At 39.7% G+C, this 21,712-nt stretch overlaps 1 protein-coding gene across 1 annotated transcript in view; it reads right to left on the bottom strand.

Moving 5' to 3' along the window:
• Window positions 1-7,675: 7,675 nt before the first annotated feature.
• The window catches only part of LOC100933817 (short transient receptor potential channel 2), a 26,592-nt gene continuing 12,555 nt past the window's right edge, over window positions 7,676-21,712 (bottom strand). Inside the window, exons 5-13 of the mRNA XM_012545387.3 lie at window positions 20,905-21,079; window positions 19,435-19,635; window positions 17,789-17,951; window positions 16,435-16,527; window positions 13,606-13,798; window positions 11,375-11,502; window positions 11,085-11,157; window positions 8,753-8,882; window positions 7,676-8,302 (exon numbers count right to left, since the gene is read on the bottom strand). Coding sequence (XP_012400841.2) covers window positions 7,815-8,302; window positions 8,753-8,882; window positions 11,085-11,157; window positions 11,375-11,502; window positions 13,606-13,798; window positions 16,435-16,527; window positions 17,789-17,951; window positions 19,435-19,635; window positions 20,905-21,079 — 1,644 coding nt within the window. The 3' untranslated portion in view covers window positions 7,676-7,814. The remainder of the gene's footprint in view (window positions 8,303-8,752; window positions 8,883-11,084; window positions 11,158-11,374; window positions 11,503-13,605; window positions 13,799-16,434; window positions 16,528-17,788; window positions 17,952-19,434; window positions 19,636-20,904; window positions 21,080-21,712) is intronic.

Below are 21,712 nucleotides of genomic sequence, written 5' to 3'. Positions count from 1 at the left end.
TATTCTTGATAAAACTTCTGTTTCTTTGAGATTACTGTCATTTAAGTGGGACAGTGAATAGAGTCCTGGATCTGGATTCAGGAAGATCTATATTCAAATCCAGCTTCAGACACTTCACTAGATGTATGATCTTGGGCATTAAGTCATTTAACTTTTACCTCAGTTTCCTCAATGGTAAAGCAGGGAGAATAATACCTCAGAGGTGTTGTTGTGAGGATCAAATATTTGCCCCCAAAATGCTTCACAAACCTTGAAGGCATTATATAAATGCTTGATGTTAGTTTTTCCTTTTTCTCTAATCATCCCTTTAATAATGCACTTTAGAAAGATACTTGGAAATGGAATCGAGTTTTCTAACCTATGGTTTTCTGATTCCATTGTTTTCATTTCTTTGAAAGCTGGTTTTCTCAATCCTCATTGTTCTCTCTGTAGTCACTTTTTATCACACTCTTCTTGATATTTTCTTCTTTCTAGTTTCTCAGAACAGCACTCTGACCTGGTTCTCTCTTATGTGCTAGAGCACTCTTGGTCTCCCTTGCTTGACCTTCATCCATATCATACTCATTGACTATGAAAACTTGGATGATGGATGGTAATTATATTGACAATAGCAGGAAAGTTCAGAAGAAGGAAGAGCTTGGGCAAGGAAGAGGCTGAGTTCAATTCTGTAAATGAAAAGCTTGAGATGTTTATAGGACATCCCAGTGGGAAAATAAAATAGACATGATGTAACACTAGAACATAGGGCTGGATAAACAGATTTGGAAATCATTTGCATGCAAATGATACTTTAAACCAAGGGACCTGATATCACCAAATGAGATAATATGAAGAACAAAGGATCTCAAATATATTATTTGAAAGACACCTAAAATTGGTGTGCTATGGATGAACATTTGGCCAAAAACAAAAAAGTGGTCAGACAGGTAGGAGAATGAAGAGAATATCATTAAAATCAGGGAGGAAAGAGTATCCAGGAGGAAGAAGGTGGACACCGGTGTCACATACTGCAAAGATGTCAAGAAGGACGATGATAGAGAGGCAATTTCAGTTGAATGATTAGTTCAGAAGCCAGGTTACATAGGATTTAAGAGTAAGAAGAGAGGAACTAGAGATACTGTTTATATGCAGTTTGTATTGTAGACTGATTGTAGAATGGAAGAGAGATATAGGATAACAGCTAGTAGCCATGGGAGGATTTAGCGAACAATTTTTAAAGGGATTATAAGAGACCTGAGTGTTTTGGTAAGTAGCAAGAGTTAGTAGATAGAAACTAAAGATTGGAAGGGAATGAAGATAGTTGGGGGCAATTTACTAGAAAAAAGTAGGAGGAGAATGGGTCAACAATATACACACATATATACGTATGTATGTATAGGGACTGACCTTAGTAAACAGAAAGGTTATCTCCTCATTAGAGCCTAGAATGCAGGAGAAGATAGTGGGGTACAATATCAGGGGAACATTAGGTGAAGAGGAAAGAAAAGAGAATTTTTGTCAAATGGTCCCATTTTCATTGGTGAAGTATAAGATGACATCTATAGGAGAGAGGGTAGGAAGAGGAAGTGATGGGAAAGACTTGAGGAGAAAAAAAAAAGATTTTGAATAGCTTCTTTGGTGAATGGGATAAGGAATCTGGAAGAAATAATAGGGTTACCTAGCTGGAGTGAGGGTCCAGGTGAGATTAGTTTGCATAAATCTGTAATGGATCTAATCATTTTGGGTGATCTGGGTTCAAGTCTCTGAAAAAGGTGTGACTATGGTGGAATCACTTAAACTTTCAATGCTTCCAGGAAACTGTAAGGCAAGAAATTGAAAAGATGTTTCTGGTAGTTTCTAGAGCAGACTTTTACCATCTTCTCTTGCTTCCATTTTGTTAAGGGAAGGAATAAGGTCTAAATTTGAGATTACATCAGTACAAGGAACTCTCACATAAGAAGACTCCCTTTAGGAGGGTCTCATCTTTCCTGTAACTGATACTTTTATAGAATTGCCTATATCACTGAAAGATTAAATAATTTGTCCAGGATCAGACAGACAATATTTACCAATATGGAATTTGAACTTATCTTTAAGGTTGCAGGTCATCAGTCCTTTATCAACTTTACCATGATGCTTATCTCCATCTTCTATGCATGTCTTTAAATTCAAGTTTGTTGGTGAATTTTCTGTTTTCATATAATTTCTTTAGGCAAACTTACTTGTTATTCATCAGAATTATTTTTTCTTGTGTTTTCAAAATTTCAGTCTCAAAAGCTTCCTAACCTTAAGTTCACTTCCCCTATAAAATTTTGATCTGTTGTATCTTCCCCTTTTTCTGAGCTAATCAATTAATCAGCAAATATTTGTTAAATGTCTATTAAGTTGTTTTGAACAAAAAGAACTCTAATAGATGTTTGGAATATTGAGATCCCTCATCCCTGTTTTATTGATAGGCTTCTAATGGTTTCCAAGCTCCTTATCTATTTTTTTTTTTTTTTTGATCAGGTGGTCTATAGTACACTCCATAAATAATACTGCTACTTTTCCTTCCTTCATTGATCTTCACCCAAATGCTCTCTGCCATGCTTCTTTTCTTCTTGGATTTGTTCACATGAAAATATCTTCTTAATATATCATACCCCACTTTTCATTCTACCTATTCTACGTCTTTTGAGTAAGATTTTCCTTCCAAAACCAGTCTAGTTATGGATCACATCCATAGTCTTAGTGTTACCCACAGGATCAGGCTTTTTCTCTCACCTTCATCTTATTAGAAATCAAAAAAAAAGCTGTCAGTTACTAGTAACTCATTCAAAAGAAAAGAAGTTGGTTCACATTTCGTTTTATAAACTAATAAATGGGCAGTTCATCCTGTCCTCTGATACAGTTTTTAATGATGGCAACCAACAAGGGATTATCTCCTCATTATGAAGACTACAAAACCCTAAGAGATCATTGTAAATGGCTAACCCCATCACTCCATTACACTAATAATTGCTTTTGCTTTATTTGTGAACTCTGAATTCTCATTTTTTTTTTTGGTAATTTGATTTTTTGCCAATGTTTTGTATGTTTCATTAGTCTTTTTAAAAAGAGAACCTAGACCTTGGTTTCATTTATTATGCTAATGATAAATTTTCCAATTTTTAAATTTTTCAGGATTTTAATTTTTATGCTTCTTTTCAGGTTAAACTGTAGATTTTCTAGTTTTCTTAATTGAATGTTCAATTCACTAATTTTTTATTGATGTACAGGTTTAGCATCTGTCATAAATTTTGCTATGTGTCTTTCAATTAATTTTCTTTAATATAATTATTATTTCTTATCCCTATGATTTGTTCTTTGACTCAATTTATTATTTAGGATTATATTATTCAATCTCTGAATTTTGATTCCTTTGATCAAATATCCCTTATCATTTACAACTTTTCTTGCATATTTTGGTCAGCAAAGGATGTATTAAATTTCTACCATAAGTTCTTTATGTCCTAGCACATAGTCATTTTTTTCTTTCTTTTTTTTATCATAACTTTTTATTGACAGTACATATACATGGGTAATTTTTTACAAAATTATCCCTTGCACTCACTTCTGTTCCGACTTTTCCCTTTCCTCCCTCCACCCTCTCCCCTAGATGACAGGCAGTCTTATACATGTTAAATATGTTACAGTTTATCTTAGATACAATATATATGTGCAGAACCATATGGTTCTCTTGTTACACAGGAAGAATTGGACTCAGAAGGTAAAAATAACCTGAGAAGAAAAACAAAAATGCAAACAGTTCACACTCATTTCCCAGTGTTCCTTCTCTGGGTATAGCCGAGTCTGTTCATCATTGATCAATTGGAACTGAATTAGATCTTCTCTTTGTTGAAGATATCCACTTCCATCAGAATACATCCTCATACAGTATCATTGTTGAGATATATAATGTATATAATGATCTCCTGCTCCTGCTCATTTCACTCAGCATCAGTTCATGTAAGTCTCTCCAGGCCTTTCTGAAATCATCCTGTTGGTCATTTCTTTCTTTTTTTTTTTTTTTTTCTTTTTTTTTTTTACATGTCTTTTTTTTTTTTTTTTTAAATTTAATAGCCTTTTATTTACAGGATATATGCATGGGTAACTTTACAGCATTAACAATTGCCAAACCTCTTGTTCCAATTTTTTACCTCTTACCACCCCCACCCCCTCCCCCAGATGACAGGATGACCAGTAGATGTTAAATACATTAAAATATAAATTAGATACACAATAAGTATACAGGTCATTTCTTATAGAACAATAATATTCCATAATATTCATGTATCACAATTTATTCACCCATTCTCCAATTGATGGGCATCCATTCATTTTCCAGTTTCTAGCCATCACAAAAAGGGCTGCCACAAACATTTTGGAATATACAGGTCCCTTTCCCTTCTTTAAAATCTCTTTGGGATATAAGTCCAATAGTAACACTGCTGGATCAAAAGGTATGCACAGTTTGATAACTTTTGGGGCATAATTCCAGATTGCTCTCCAAAATGGTTGGATTCATTCACAACTCCACCAACAGTGTATCAGTGTCCCTAGTTTTCCTGCATCCCCTCCAACATTCATCACTATCTTTTCCTGTCATCTTAGCCAATCTGACAGGTGTGTGGTAGTATCTCAGAGTTATCTTAATTTGCATTTCTCTGATTAATAGTGATTTGGAATCCTCTTTCATATGAGTGGAAATAGTTTCAATTTCATCAGCTGAAAACTGTCTTTTTATATCCTTTGACCATTTATCAATTGGAGAATAGCTTGATTTCTTATAAATTAGAGTCAATTCTCTATATATTTTGGAAATGAGGCCTTTATTAGAACCTTTAACTGTAAAAATGTTTTCCCAGTTTATTCCTTCCCTTCTAATCTTTTCTGCATTAGTTTTATTTGTACAAAGGCTTTTTAATTTGATGTAATCAAAATTTTCTATTTTGTGATCAATAATGATCTCTAGTTCTTCTTTGGTCACAAATTCCTTCCTCCTCCACAAGTCTGAGAGGTAAACTATCCTATGTTTCTCTAATTTATTTATAATCTCATTCTTTATGCCTAAATCATGGACCCATTTTGATCTTATCTTGGTGTATGGTGTTCAGTGTGGGTCCATGCCTAATTTCTGCCATACTAATTTCCAGTTTTCCCAGCAGTTTTTGTCAAATAATGAATTCTTATCCCCAAAGTTGGGATCTTTGGGTTTGTCAAACACTAGGTTGCCATAGTTATTAACTATTTTGTCCTGTGAACATAATCTATTCCACTAATCAACTAATCTATTTCTTAGCTAATACCAAATGGTTTTGGTGACTGCTGCTTTATAATATCGTTTTAGATCAGGTACAGCTAGGCCACCTTCTTTTGATTTTTTTTCATTAATTCCCTTGAAATTCTTGACCTTTTGTTCTTCCATATGAATTTTGTTAATTTTTCTAGGTCATTAAAATAGTTTATTGGAAGTTTGATTGGTATGGCACTAAATAAATAGATTAGGGAGTATTTGTCATCTTTATTATATTTGCTCAGCCTATCCAAGAGCACTTAATATTTTTCCAATTATTTAAATCTGACTTTGTGTGGAAAGCATTTTGTAATTTTGCTAATATAATTCCTGACTTTCCTTTGGTAGATAGATTCCAAAATATTTTATGCTGTTGATAATTACTTTGAATGGAATTTCTCTTTGTATCTCTTGCTGTTGGATTTCGTTGGTGATGTATAAAAATGCTGAGGATTTATGTGGATTTATTTTGTATCCTGCAACTTTGCTAAAGTTGTCAATTATTTCTAATAGCTTTTTGGTAGAATCTCTGGTTCCTCTAAATATACCATCATATCATCTGCAAAGAGTGATAATTTGGTTTCCTCATTACCTACTCTAATTCCTTTAATCTCTTTCTCAATTCTTATTGCCAAGGCTAGCGTTTCTAATGCAATATTGAAAAATAATGGTGATAGTGGGCAATCTTGTTTCATTACTGATCTTATTGGGAAAGGTTCCAGTTTATCCCCATTACATATGATGATTACTGATCGTTTTAAATATATGCTCCTGACTATTTTAAGGAAAAGTCCATTTATTCCTATACTCTCAAATCTTTTTAATAGGAACGGATATTGGATTTTATCAAATGCTTTTTCTGCATCTATTGAGATGATCATATGGTTTTTGTTAATTTGGTTGATATAGTCAACTATGCTAATAGTTTTCCTAATATTGAACCAGCCCTGGATTCCTGGTATAATTCTACTTGGTCATAGTGTATTATTCTGAGGGTGATTTTCTGTAATCTTTTTGCTAATATTTTATGTAAGATTTTAGCATCAATATTCATTAGGGAGATTGGTCTATAATTTTCTTTCTCTGTTTTCAACCTACCTGGTTTAAGTATCAATACTATGTCTGTCTCATAAAAGGAGTTTGGTAGGACTCCTTCAATCCCTATTTTTTCAAATAGTTTATATAGCATTGGAGTTTATTGTTCTTTAAATGTTTGGTAGAATTCACATGTAAATCCATCTGGTCCTGGGATTTTTTCTTAGGGAGTTGATTAATAGCTTGTCCTATTTCTTCTAAAATGGGACTGTTTAACCAATTTACTTCTTCCTCTGTTAATCTGGGCAAGCTATATTTTTGAAGATATTCTTCCATTTCATTTATCAAATTTATTGGCACAAAGCTGGGCAAATTAACTCTTAATTATTGCTCTAATTTCCTCTTCTTTGGTGGTGAGTTCTCCCTTTTCATTTTTAAGACGAACAATATGATTTTCCTCTTTCCTTTTTTTAAAATCAGATTTACTAAGAGTTTATCTATTTTGTTGGTTTTTTCATAGAACCAACTCAGTTTTATTCATTCAAGTTTTTTTTTTTACTTTCAATTTTATTAATCTCTCCTTTAATTTTTAGAATTTCAAGTTTAGTGTTTGACTGGGGGTTTTTAATTTGTTCCTTTTCTAGCATTTTTAGTTGCAAGCCCAATTCATTGACCTTCTCTTTCTCTATTTTATGCAAGAAGGCCTCTAGAGATAAAAAATTTCCCCTTATTACCGCTTTGGCTGCATCCCACACATTTTGGTATGATGTCTCATTATTGTCATTTTCTTGGGTGAAGTTTTAATTATGTCTATGATTTGCTGTTTCATCCAGTCATTCTTTAATATGAGATTTTAGTTTCTAATTATTTTTTGGTCTTATTTTCCCCTGGCTTTTTATTGAATGTAATTTTCATTGCATTGTGGTCTGAAAAGAAAGCATTTACTATTTCTGCCTTACCACATTTGAATTTGAGGTTTTTATGTCCCAATATATGGTCAATTTTTGTGTAGGTTCCATGAACTCCTGAGAAGAAAGTGTACTCCTTTCTGTCTCCATTTAGTTTTCTCCAAAGATCTATCATACCTAACTTTTCTAATATTCTATTTACCTCTTTGACTTCTTTCTTATTTATTTTGTGGTTTGATTTATCTAATTCTGAGAGTGCAAGGTTGAGATTTCCCACTATTATCGTTTTGCTGTCTATTTCTTCTTGCCACTCTCTTAATTTCTCTTTTAAGAATTTAGATGCTACACCACTTGGTGCATCACATAATCAATTTTTTAAGAGCACTGTATGATAATGAAAAATAAATTCTTTTATATTTCTATTCAATAATTACCAATAGTTAGTTGTATCCAATTTTATTAAGACAGCAAAGCATTTGAGTGGGGGGAGGAAAAAAGGAGATTTCATCAGCATTTTTCTTCCTAGAATTGGTGGTATAAGTGGTACAGGGTTAGGTCATTTGCTACACAAGTATTCTTTATTCAACTCCTGCAGCTGGGGGATTGTGCCTGGCCACTAGCCCTTCCTCTGGAGACACATTCACATCCCCTTCTTCCCTAAATGCCCTGTGAATCTCCACCTGGTCAGCGGGAATTTTGTAGGAGCCCTCAAATGCCTGGGTCTTGGACTTCTCGACTTCCTGAGTTGCATGTTCTTCAGTATCCTGAGCTCCTAACTCTGGGGTGAACTCCTGGCTCCCCATTTTTTCAGATAACTGTGCCCCCAGTTCTTCAGGCCCTTTCTCTCCCATTTCCTCCTCTTTTCCTCTCACTTCAGAGGTCTCAGGGATGGTGGGACCTAGATTTTGGAAACTATTCCGGACACGAGTTATGTACCGGCTCAGGATACTAACACCGTCGGGGAGCCGAGGAGTCCCGCCTTCGGCCAGTGTCTTCCTTACACCGGCTACCTCACTCTGCAGTCTGGACACTGTCTTGGTCAGTTCTGTGAGTCGATTACCAAGGTCTAGAGAAAAAGAAAGGAGCAGGGGGAATATAGGTAGGGATGTGCTTCCCACCTCTGGGGGCACCTTGTAAGGCCCCAAGTTGAATGAACTTTCCATGAGTCACCAGTCTCAAGAAAGCCCAGAATTGTCAGAATGGGCCTTTAAGAAACACTCTGACCTATGGGCTGGCACTCATTTGCCCTGAGAGAGTTTCAGGCCTATGAGAAGAGAGGGGAAATTTAAGAGTGGTTCCAGGATCAGTAGAGCTAAACACTTGGATTGGTGGATTGCCCTCAGAGAGGGCAAGTACTTGTGAAGGAGGTATTCAAGAAAAAGGGGCAGACTAAAGACATATAGAAAATTAAGAAAGGGTCCACAGGCCTAGGCCTTGGAATCTGGGGAAAGGAGAACAGGGTCTGGGGAACACACAGGCAGGAAACTGGGAATAGGGACAAGCTTCAGAGACTGACCTTTCCGACGGCTTTCTTCAAACTCACGCCTTGCAGTCTCAATGTAACGCTGCACCAAGGCCTTGATGACTCGGACTCGGTAGGATCCCCCCTCACCTTCCCCATTCCCGGCCCCTACCCCAGAGTTTGCCTGGAATATTTAGAGAAAAGAGAGTTTGAACCATCCCCCAGTGTCTGTACTTCCTTCCTGCTAGGGTATTGCAATAGCTTTCTGCTGGGTCTGTTTGCTTCAAATCCCTTTCCACTCCAATCCACCCTCCATTCAGCCTCTAAAATGATTTCCATAAAGTCTGGGTCCAACCATGTCACCTCCCCTTTTTCCCTCCCCAACAAACTCCAGTGGATCTCGATTGCCTCTAGAAGCAAATAAAAAAATGTTCTGTTTGACTGAGCTCCCCTCCTACTTTCTAGTCTTCTCAACTTACTCTCTGGTGGTCCTCTTCAATCTAGTGACACCGGCCTCCTATCTGTTCTACAAACAAGATACTCTATCTCTCAGTTCAGGGCATTTTCTCTGACTATTCCCTATGCCTGGGAATCCTCTCCTTCCTCTACTCTGACTCCTGATCACCCTGGTTTCCCTTAAGTACCAATAAAATCCCATCTTCTACAGAAAACCTTTCTGAGACCCTCCTAATTCCAGTAATTCTCTGTTAATTATCTCTGATTTATCCTGTATATAACTTGCTTTGGATATATATGTTTGCATGTGGCCTCCTCTATTAGATTGTGAGTTCCTTGAAGGAAGGAACTTTCTTTAGACTCTTTCTGTATCCTCAATGTTTACCACAGTGCCTGGCACATAGCAGGTGCTAAATAAGTATTGATTGATTGACTGATAATTCCCTCCACCCACAAAACTAAAGCCCAGGGGAAAAGATTAGTGATAGAATCCCCAACTGGGAGTTCTAAATGCCAGAGTCTCATTCCTATTCAGAGATCTAGGGGAAATTCTTTTCTAGATAGAGTAAGAAGCTAGGGTCAGGAATGGTGGAGAAAGATTCATTAATCCATCATTTCATAGATTATAGATTGCTAGAGCTGAAAGGCATCTAAGAGATCATCTCGTTCAATCTCCTCATTTTACAAAAAAAAGGAAACTGAGACAGGTAACTATGGGGAGTAATTAAGGGTAACAGTTAACTAATAAGTGACTTGATTATGGCTCCTCCATAATAAGTCAGTGGAAGAGCTGAGATGGGAACCCAGTTCTCCCAACTTCTAGCCTTAAGACTTTTCAGGAAGGACAGATTGGACAGATTGGGGAGCCTATGCCCTACCTCACCCTAATCTGTTGCTGGGAAGGAACTTACCTGGCCATAATTTCCTCTTTCTTAAAACCCTCATGAGTCACCTGCTGGGTAATAATTCTGACAAAGCTAGCTCTCCATAGCTATTGGGTATAGCCCCTTGCTTGGGGCTTTGCTTCTCCCCATCCTCACTCTATCCTGGCTTGGGTGAACTGTAGACAAACCCTTTCTCTTCTTTAAAAAGGCAATCTTACATAAAGGAAACAGCACTGGATTTCATGTCAGGGGATTTGGAACTGAATCCAGACTTCTAAACCTACTTTGTTGTCTCAGGTGAGTCATCTTACTGCTCTGGGTCCCAGTTTCTCTGTAATAAGCTATACATGCACCATTTACCTTTCAGAAATATTGTAAAGAAATTGTTTAAATTCCAATGACACTATTGTCTTAGTCACACTGTGACTAATCCTTGTATTTAAAATCACAGAATGATACTATTTCAGAACTAAGAAATATTTGTTCCATCACTCATGGTAGATCTCTGCTTTGGGATCCCAATTAATTTTCCCCCAAGCCACTTAAGCTTCTCTGCACAAATGTCAGCCTCATTAGGGCAGCCCTGAGGAGAGAGGTGGAATAATCCATCTCCAGGAAAGTTGGGACAACTAAGGGAGAGCATGACCATTGTCAAGATCTTGACTGAGGACAGAGACAAAGCTGCAGTAAATAGCCTTAAGAAGCACTGCTAGTTAGAGAAGGCCGCCACTGGCTCGAGGGGAGATGGAGAGAGCAGCTTTCAGTTGCTGGTCCCTTCTTGTCTGGAATCTGCCCCCACCCCCTCCGCCCCTCCCACCCCGAGGACTAGTCCAGATAGACTCAGAGACAGCAGAAAGACACACAGGCAGATAAATATGGACAGAGTTTACCATCTGACAAACTAGGACAAAACGTGAAACATTTGATAGATTGTGGGATGTGGAGACAGAATGGAGCAGAGATGAGATGGATGAAGAGAAAGATTAGGATTGATACAGGGCAGCTGTAGGATAGACATGGAACAAGCAATCAAATGGGACACTCACGAAGGTGGGGATGGGGGGATAGGCAGGCTCCTTGGTCTTGCAGCAGCAGCAACAAAAAAATCGGAAGATTCTCCTAAGAAAATTGGGTGAAGAGTCAGGGGGGATGGGATGAGGGGCTAGAGTTAGGTTAGATGATAGGAAATGAGGGATAAGAAAAGGAGGTTGGGGGATGGACTGGGATTTGGGAGAATTGGAGGCTGTAGGGAATTCTTAGAGGAGGAATGGAGGCACAGAATAGGGGGATGAAGGAGGGGAGGGATGAAGCTATGGAGCTTCTCTTAAGAATTTACCTGAGCAAATAGAAGGCGGCCTTGGGTGAGGGCAAGATATTGAATGGAACTGGCAGTGTCAAGCCCTCCCGAAAGAAGGACAGGTAGAGCTTGGAGCGGGCAAATTTCCATTCCACATCAGCATCATCCTGGGGGACAGAGATGGGGGAGGAGCTCAGGGACCCATACCCTCCCTTATGTCTACAAATCTTTCATTCTTCATTCTCTATCCTCCACATTAATCCCCCTTCTCCTTCACTATTCCCCATCTCCCTTTGGCCTTCCATTTCACTTCCTCTCCCCCTCCTCCTTTCTGCCTCATTATATCCCCATCTCCATCTCTATGTCCCATTCTTTTCCGCTGCCATCTCTATTCCAATTCTTTTTCCTTTTCCTTTCAGTTCTTTATCCACCCACTCTTGATTATTCCTTAATCTCCTTCCACAATAGCCCTTTTATTCCTCAGCCCCTTTTCCATTCCACTTTCCAACCCCTTTCCTTGTCTATCGTGCTGTATCCCAATTACCCTGTCCTTTACCTTAGCCTCTGCTTTTCATCCTCCTTCCCTTGAGAGGACTCTTGGTCCTCCCAATCTCTTGTTCCATCCCCTTCTCATTCTCTGGATCTGGTTTTTCACTACATCCCTTAATTTCATGCTTCTTTCCTCCTTTTCTCACCAGATACCTCCCCATCTCTTTTCCCGGCATTCTAATAAAAACATGTATATATTTCTATTTTGTGGTGGTGTTGTGAACAACATGTCCAATTCTTTGTGATTCCATTTGGGGTTTTCTTCAAAGGTATTGCCATTTCCTTTTCCAGCTCACTTTACAAAAAAGAAAACTGAGGCAAACAGGATTAAATAACTTCCAGTGTCATACAGCTAGTAAGAGGCTGAGGCCAGTTTTGAACTTGGAGATGAATCTTCCTGAGTCCAGGCCTAATGCTGCATTCATTTTTGCCACCTAACTGCCCATATATTTTTTAATTGTATTTAACAAATTACTTTCTGCTAAGTTTTGAGACAGGCTCACATGATCATAGATTTGAAACAAAGTAATCATAGTCATTTAAGTCAACTTCTTCATTTTAAAGATTCATTAATTCATTCAACTAGCACTTATTTAGTACTTACTCTAAAGAAATGAGCCTCAGAGAAGCCACTCAATAAATCACAAGGCCTTTAGGTATTCAACAAGTCAATCAGCAAGCTTTTAAATCCACAAGCTTTTAACTAAAGTCTTTTGACTCATCCAATTTTATTGTCTTCAAACCACCCTGCTCCTTTTGTCCCTCTCTTCCCCTCCTAACTCTGCCACAGCCCTAACCCTTCCTAATCTTCTCTCCCTCCTACCCCATGCCTTCTTCATCCCCATCTCCTCTCCTTCTTGCCTATAGAATTTCTTTAAAATCCAATTCAAAGGTTCCTCCTCCTGGACACTCTGATCTCCCTTCTCCTCCTTCACCCAAATAAAGTCCTCCATTATGAGGCATTTGCTTTATATCTCTATCTCCATCTAATGAGCAGTATTGTATATTCTAGTTATCTACTATGTGTATCTTAGATCTCTATTAAAAATTTTTTATTTTTCATTATGGCAAGGACTGGACTTTTCTCTAAATTTTCCACCTTCTCCAGTGCTGAATTCAGGGATCTGCACAAAGTAGGAATTTTAAAAAATGGTCGATGATTTGAAAAGAATCTCCCTTTATCACATTTTCTCTTAATAGACTGAACTCTGAAAGAGCAAAGATTAAGTATTTATAGTACCCCATTGCCCCCATATTTACCTCCAATCAATTTTTTCCTCTGTAATATAAGGGGGTTGGACTAGGTGACTTCTAAAGTTCATTCCAGCTCTAAGTCTATAATTATATTATATCCTTTTGGGTCCTTTCCCTCATTGTTCTGCTGTCTTTTATGTCCCTCCTTTGATCCAAACTGTGTTCCAGGTCCCTGGTTCTCCTCCATCCCCCATTATCCTCTTCATCTCCCAGCAGGTCTTGGGTCTTCCTCTTTCCTTCTATCTCCCTACAGGTCCTTTGGAATCCCTCTGCCACTCTATCCTTCCTCATCCCTTTCATCTGCTTATAGGGGCTTGCTCCCTTGCTGCTGTTCTAACCCCCCCTCATTCCCACCAATTCCCTTCAGGTCTTTGGTCCTCTTGTGCTCCTCTATTCTTTTACAAGACTTGCGTCTCCTTGGAGGTCCTTAGTCTTCCCCTGACACTCTGCCCTCACTTCTCCCCTACCTCAATCTTCTGGAAGGAGTTGGTGATCATGGCAATGAGCATGTTGAGCAGCACGATGACCATGACGATGGTGAAGATGCCATAAAGAGCACGGCCCACAAACTCGGGCACCAGGAACTGGGGCATGTCCACCACACTGTGCTCCTCCATACCGAACATTGTCCAGAACAGAAACTGGAATGTCTCATTGAAGCTGGGAAAAGACGTGAGTTGTGGATCAGAAACAGAGCTGAGCTAAGCCCAGTCTCCGCTTTTCCCTTTATATTAATGTCATTGTCTAGAAAGCTGACCTTCTCAGTCAGTGACAGAACCATGTGGGGAATGGGACGCTGGGGATTCTGCCCAGTTAGGGTATTCTGCGACTCAGCAGTGGAAAGGAAGGATGTTATAAGAGACAGAGTACTGGACTTGCAGCCTGAATACAAATCTTGACTCGGATATTTACTAGCTGGGTGACTCTAAGCAAGTCACTGAACCTCCCTGCCTCAGTTTCTTCAGCTGCAAAATGGGGAGAGAAAGGCAACAAAGGGGTTTCTAAAGACACAAAGGGCTTCTTAAAAGTCTTAGATTAAAACTGCACTAAAATTTTTAGGAAGAGTATAGGAAGAAAGGAGACATATGATGGCACCATAGATAAAGAGTTGGGAGATCTGACTTTGAGTATTGCTTCCAACATATGCTGATTATATGACCCTGAGCACTAGGCAACCTTGTAAGACTATAAAATGGAAAGAAGGTGCCATTCTGATTTTCCTCCCTTGAGTCCTCCATGTCAATGAAACCACAGGTCTAGTTTCTATTCTACTAGGAGAAAAAGAAACATCAAAAAAGAGATGTTTGGAGTAGATGAGATGCTGAAAATTGACACAGAAGGTAGAGCTGCTCAATTTTTATTTTCCTCCTGTTTTCTCTGTCAAGAAGATTAGTCTTTGCTCTGGAAAGGACAAAACACAAGTGGCTAACAGGGAATTGATATTCAAGATAAGTAGGGAGATAATAAGGTTGCACCTAGTTGTCCTTGAACTAGGACATGACCCAGAGAGCTACAGGCCCAGATCTTCAAAGAATTGGAAGTTGTAATTACTCAGTCATTACCATTATTATCTGAAAGACTGCAGAAGAAAGGAGAAACATATTGTCCTGATTTTCAAAATATAAATGATGGAACAGTGATCTTGACTTAAATTTCTGAGAAATTTCTAGAATAAACCATTAAAGATATGGTTGGTAAACATCTAGAAACCAAGCAAGCAATAATTACAAGGAGCCAGCATGGCTTTAAGATTTGGTCATGCCAGACTTTCTTTCTTTGAAAGAGTTACTAACCTGGTAGATAAAGGGAATGTTATAGTTACTGTTCACCCAGACTTTAATAAAACTTTTTGTAAAAAGTATCTCATGCTATTGTTATGGAAAAAAATAGAGTATTACAGACTAGAGTTGGAGCCAAAGAGTAGGTGTTAATGGCTAATATCAATGAGGCAGTTCTTCACTGGAATATCTCTGGTGTCTAGCACAGAACCTGGCACACAGTAGGTACTTGATAAATGCTTGTTGACTGGATCATTGAATTTCACCCCAGAAATCTGTGCTTGGCTGTGTAGTTTGATATTGTTATCAATGACTTAGGATAAAGACAGATGCAAAGATGTCACATGTTCCTAGAGCTAGCTATATCTTACTTGGTTTTTAAATTTTCAGTGTGAGCATTAACACTTTGGAAATCAGCAAATGCCTCACTTCAGGATTTGATTTATTGTTCTGTTGGTTGTCTAGAATTAACAAAGTAAGAGATAAATGTTAATAATGCAGATTAAACTTAAAAAGGATATCCTAAGTAAATAGTTGGATATTTTTCCCCAACCAAGCTGTTTGTTAAATATTTACCAGCATGACATTGCAAAGAAAATCAGTATGCAAAAGGATTTTGATACAACAGAAAGCAGTTTTATACTTGGGTCAAAAAACCCCACATTCATAAGTATAAGATAGAATGGAGATAGACAGTGTGGGAAATGAGTGTGAGAAAAAGACCCCCAAGAAAGCAATGGCACCAGCTGGAGAGGCAGGAAGAAATCTGAGTTGACAAATTCATGGCCTAAGGAACAACTAGGCTCCAGGGGATCAGACTGGGGTTTGAGGATTAGGAAAAGTTCAGAAAGTAGCAAAAAGTAAAAATCCTGAGGTCCCTAGGATGATAAGTAGAGAAGCTGGTATTCCCAAGGAAAATGACATCAGGCTAGTGAGGTCCGAGGTCCAGGAAGGAATTCTGTGTGACCTGAGTTCTGTCCTACCTCCCTGGTGACAGGGTTCTCCTTAGAGGTTCTGAAATCATCCTTTCTCACCTTGAAAGTGAAAGAATGTATAGGCTTGCTCCCTGTGGGGAGAACAAGGTTATGGCCCTTAGAGAAAGTCAAGTGCCAATAAGCAGGTGAAGAGGAATTTAGGCTTGGGGGAATTTGGGGGAAATGGGAGCCTTCCCTATGCCCTGGATTATATTTCCCAGATAAGCTACAGACTTTGCCTGACCACAAACACCACAAAGGTTTGGAGCTAGAAGAGATCTTTGAGATGCATAAAGTTCAGTTTCTTCACTGGCACAAAGAGATGGAATAATTTGACCAAGGCCATGAACCAGTCTTGCTTATTGAACTGGTCACATGCTTCCACAGCTCTTTCTCCACCTCCTGTTTGGCAGCTCTCCCTCCTCGGTTTGAGTTTTCTCTACAATGACTCTAGGAGGTCTGTGCCCCCTCCCAGGCGATACCCTCTGGATATCCCCTACCCACCCCAAATCCCACCTCCTTCCCCAGCCCCCAGCCCACATACTTGCCCAGTCTCTCGGTCTCCTGGTAGGGCACATAGATGTTGTTAAGACCACAGAGAAAGGCCGTCAGGATGATCATAAGGATGAACATGAACCTGTAGAAGGGTGAGGAAGGCTCAGATGCATGGCCAGAGTTAGACTCTAAGAGAAGTCAGGCTTTGGTCAAGGGGACTATGTCCTCTCCCCTTGTGTCTGGTCCCCATCCCCCAACATCAGTCCTCATTTCTGGGAGGAAGCAGCCCAGAAGGGACTGGAACAGAAAAAATGTTGATTAAGCAAGAAAACCCAATTGCAACTTCAGTTTAGCTTCCAGGTAAATTAGGATGGAATTGGGGTGACGACCAAGGCCAGGTTAGGTTCTGGATGATGACTGGTATGGGTCAGAGTGAGGATCAGAATGAATTAGGAGTAAAGATTAGCGGGGCAGCTAGGAGGTGCAGTGGTTAGTGTCCTGGAGTCAAGAGGGTCCAAGTTCAAATGTAGCCTCACACCCTTGACACTACCTGTATCACTTAATCCTGATTGCCTTGGGGAAAAAAAGAGTAAAGGCTAGAGTCAAGATAGAAGTAGGATAAAACTTGAGGATGAGCCCTAAAGAAGTTGAGGGTTAAGATGGAATTGGGGTGAGAGCTCAATTGAAGGTCGCTTTCTGGAGGAATGGATGAGGATTCATATAAGGGTTGGTTTCTATGTAGGGATGAGGATAGAGTTAGGGGGTCAACATCAGGAGTCTCAGAGATCCCTTGTCAGGGGAAGGGTTTTAAATTAGAATTAGGATAGTTCTTCTTAATCTTATTTGTGTCAGGAACCTCTTTGGAAGTTTACTGAAGGATAGGCTCCTTCTCAGAAAAAGGTGTTTAAATAATTGAAGGAAATATTCAATTTCCATGATTGGTTAGTGATGTTATTTTTCCTATCCTATTTCATAGACTCTCTGAGGTCTATGATTAAAAAACCTCTGAATTAGGGTGATAGGATAAATTTAGAATCAGTGTTAAGGTCATGTAAAGGTTAAAGTGAAACAGGAAATTCCAAAATTCATTTTCCTGGACTTAAAGCCTTCTGAAGTTCCTGCTAACTCAGAGATTTGGGGATTCCATTATTTTTAGGATGAATTCAAGGTCATAGTTAAAGTTAAGAAATGGCCTGAGACCAGGTTTCAGATTGTGGTTTAGGTGAGGGTTAAAACCAGGATTCTGCTCTTCCATGACCAGCTGGTGGGGAGGCAGGTCCAGAGCAAATGACCAGGTCTTTCCAAAACAAAGGAGTTTGATGGGAGTCACCAGAAAGAGATGATTTCCCCTCTCCCACAGAGTCCTGAGGAGCCCAGGCACCTGCGTGAGAAGTTGCCCTCACCGGATCATATCATCAATCATCTTGCCAATGGAGATCTGCAGGGTGCCCAAAGACTCGTGGGCAGGCAGGATGTAGGCCAAGCGGGTAAAGCTGAGCATGCTGGTGATGGCAAATAGGACTTCAGCCACAAACTGGGGGTCTTCCGTGCGCCACTCACTGCGCTCTGCTCAAGGGAAGATGTGGAATGAGTGAGAAGGACCACCTCACACCACCATAGGAATTAGAGTGACATTCTCTGGTTCATGAGGGATGATGGATTAACCCACCTATTTTACAGGTAGGTTCTGTCTGACAAACTACAAACTCTGGAACTGCTATTTTCTTCTTCACCAATTTCCTTTCACACTCAATTTCCTTTCCCTTTTCTCACCACCCTCTACCTTGTCTTAATAATTTGTCTTATGATCTTATCTTGTTTTTATTGACTTTTCTTAGAGCTTTACACATATTATGTCATCCTCACAACAATCTTGGGAGGTAGGTATTATTATTATTCCCATTTTATACATGAGGAAATCAAGTGAGTTAGAGGTTCTGTGTTTCACTGAAGGTTACACAGTTAATAAATGTCTAAGGCCAAATTTGGACTCAGATCTTGCTGACTCCAAGTCTTGCTCTCTATCCACTTTGTCACCTACCTCCTAATATGAGATAATTAAGTTCAGCTCATCAGATTCCACCACCACCACCACCACCACCACCACTGGGTTAGAAATCAGAAAGATCTGAATTCAAATCCTGACTCACATTTACTAGCTGTGTAACACTAATTTTCCCTAAGCTTTAGCATCCTGTAAAATGGAAGACAATAATAATTTCTGTTTCCCAGGATCAAATAAACTAATGGAAGTAAAGCACTTAAACTTCAGAGCTATAGAAATGTGAGATATTATCATTATTATTATTTTCTGGTTGGGGAGATTTAAGAGTTGAGAGCTTAGGAACACCATGGGCCAAAGGGGCTTTAAGAAACTTGAGCATCATATGGTGGTGGCACATCATATTATGAAACTGGGATGCATCTAGGAGGTAGAAATCACAGGATGAGGTGTCATTAAGCTAAGTGGGACTAGAGCTCACTAGTCAAGGCAAACATGAATCTATGAAGACCTTGGAAGGCCAGAGATCATAGGGTAGGGACACTTGGGTCAGGGGAAGATTTAGAGCACAACTGTCTGTTAAGAAAATAAAATTCTGTGAGGAAATCCAGGCACAAGATTCTGGAGAGGCCTGGTAAAAAGCATCTTAGACAACACCTTGATATTTGCCTGATTGTGCATATTTGTTACAAGGGTTTTCTTTTTATTTCCTTTTTGGGTAGGGTCAATGAGGGGGAAGGTAGGAGAGAGAAAAAAGAGATTTTGCTCATTGAGAAAATAAAATTTTAATTCACAGGGTGGAGGCATAATGAGAATACAAGCTTTAAAGGACTTAGAGATCACAGAGTGAAGGAATTGGGGATCTGGGGAATGAGGTGGGAAACCTTGGGGTTGGAAAGATGCTGGAGGTCTGATGCAGGGTAGACCTTGTGGGATTTGGGGGGGCTCCTAGAAGACCTAAGAGTTGCCAAGGGAGGAGCGTTTGGGAGTTGGGGGAGCTGAGGTCCTGGAACACAAGGAGTAACAGCCTCAGGGCATGGCACTCACCAGCTGTGGTGAAGTAGCGACAGGCAGCGCCATGCGGAGCAGCCTGGCAATGCAGTCTGGCTAACACTGCCAGGAGCACTCGGAGGGCAAAGGCAGCCAGATACAGGGACAGGATGACCACGTCCAGGAAGTTCCACCAGTCCAGGAAGTAGCTTCGTAGGCCCTCGATCCACACCTCCTTACATTCAAACCACAGGAAGCCTGTGGCCAGAGGTCAGGGTGGGGAGAGCTCAGCATGGGGCTCAAGTCTCTCCCCAAGCTGGGGTCCCTCCCAGGACTGGCCCCTCATAGGCTCAAAGATTTGATGATTTGGAAGAGATCTTAGAGATTTTTCATTCTGTTTCAATCCCATTTACAAAGGGAGACAATACCAAAGCCCAGAGCAAAAAGGACTTGCCTGTGCTCATAATTAGCATGGCCAGCATGGGAGAGAGGTCTTTCCCAGCTCTCCCCACTGCTAGGGATGTCTTTCCTTCTGAGATTGTGGTTTAGGTGAGATTACCTCCAGTTTTCTATTTAGGTGCAGATATACCTGTATAACCTTGTATGTACATAGTGGTTTGCATTAGACTGTGACCTCCTTGAGGGTAGGTATTGTGTTTTTGCCTTTCTTTGTATCCCGAGTACTTAGCACAGTGTCCGTCTGGTCCATAAGCACTTAATAAATGCTTCTTGACTTGACTTGACTCAATTTAACCTCCTATGTGAGACCTTTCTTGCCCTCTATATTTGGGGAGCTTCTAGACATTCCTAGAACTACTTTGCGTTTGCTGTGTAAAGAATTTTGTATTTAATTATATGTATATATCCTTCTCCATGAAACTAGAAGTTCTTTCATGGCAGAATTTTTTTTAGTTTTATCTTTGCAACCTGATAGGTGCTTCCTAATAAATATTAGTTGTTTAATTGAATTGTCAGAACCAAGACTCAAACCCAGGCAAGTCCTCTGATTCTCTTTCCATTCATTACAAAAAGCTGCCTCACTGCTGCCATGAAGGGACTGCATGTGGGACTCAGAAAGGGGAGTTAGTGATACAGCACAAGTTGTAGGGTCCTGGTTTGAATGTTAGCTTGGCTGGTTAAAACTTGTGTGATCTTGGGCAAGTCACTTCCCTTTTCTGGGCCACAGTTTCCACATCTATAAAATGAGGGGAGTGAACTAGTTGAGCTAAATTAAAATTCCCAGGTCTAAATCTTATGAAATTCTTTTAACACTATAGGGTAAATATAAGGGATTGAGGGATGCTAAGATTCCCAGCCTGAGTGAGTGTACTTAGTCTAGAGAAGATTCAAGGAACAACAATCACTGTCTTCAGTCTCATCAAGGCTATCTTGGGGCAGAATGAGTGACATTTTCTGGGTGAACCAGAGGATTCCTGATCTGAGGTCCCCACATGGGTGAAGGATCCTCAGCCGGGGGGGGGTCATTTGCCTTAACCCCCCAATTATCCGCCCAACCATCCCTCATACCTGCAACCCAGATCATATGCAGTGAGTTTTCCCAGACACTCTGGCTGCGACCCTTGAAGGTACCCAGCTGAGTCTCCATGACCAGTGACTCTCCCAAGAGAAAGATGAGGAACCATAGGTAGGAGGCTGAGTGTAGAAGAAATTTGAGCACTGGGATCTTCAGCAGACGACCCAGCTGTAGGAAGAGGAGTAATTGTGAGGCTTCTGAGCCAGCAACTAGACTTCTCCAGATTTTTTTAACTGTACCAGACAACATTCATCTACTATAGACTTAAGAATATGTCACAGAAACCAACCCAACCCAACTCAACTCAATGTCACCCAACTCAACCAGATCCAATGTAACTCTACCCAAAGAAATCCAATCCAATCCAACCCAACTCAACTCAATTTAACCCCTTCCAACCTGACTCAATTCAATTTATCCCTTCTCAACTTATTTCATTTCAACCCAACTCACCTCAGTCTAACCCAGCTCAATCAACCTCACTCAATCCAGCTAATCTTACCTCAATCCAAACCAATCCTATGCAACCCAATTCAACTTAACCCATTCCAACTCATCTCAACCCAACCCAACTCAATTGAATTTAATTCAATTTAATACAGACCAATTCACCCACCCAGCCAGTACAGTAAACTAGATTTAGACTAGTAAGATTTGTGTTCCAGTCCTAGCCCTGACACTTCTTATCTATGTGACCTTGGTAAATCACTTTACTTCCTTACCTCTGTTTATTATTTTTTGAGTCACCTACCCTCGGAGTTGAAAGGGATCTCAAAGCATCTAATATGTCTTCATATAAGA

This window comes from Sarcophilus harrisii, chromosome 3, assembly GCF_902635505.1.
Source record: "Sarcophilus harrisii chromosome 3, mSarHar1.11, whole genome shotgun sequence".
Taxonomy (NCBI): domain Eukaryota; kingdom Metazoa; phylum Chordata; class Mammalia; order Dasyuromorphia; family Dasyuridae; genus Sarcophilus; species Sarcophilus harrisii.
This window is presented reverse-complemented; position numbering and strand designations above follow the sequence as displayed.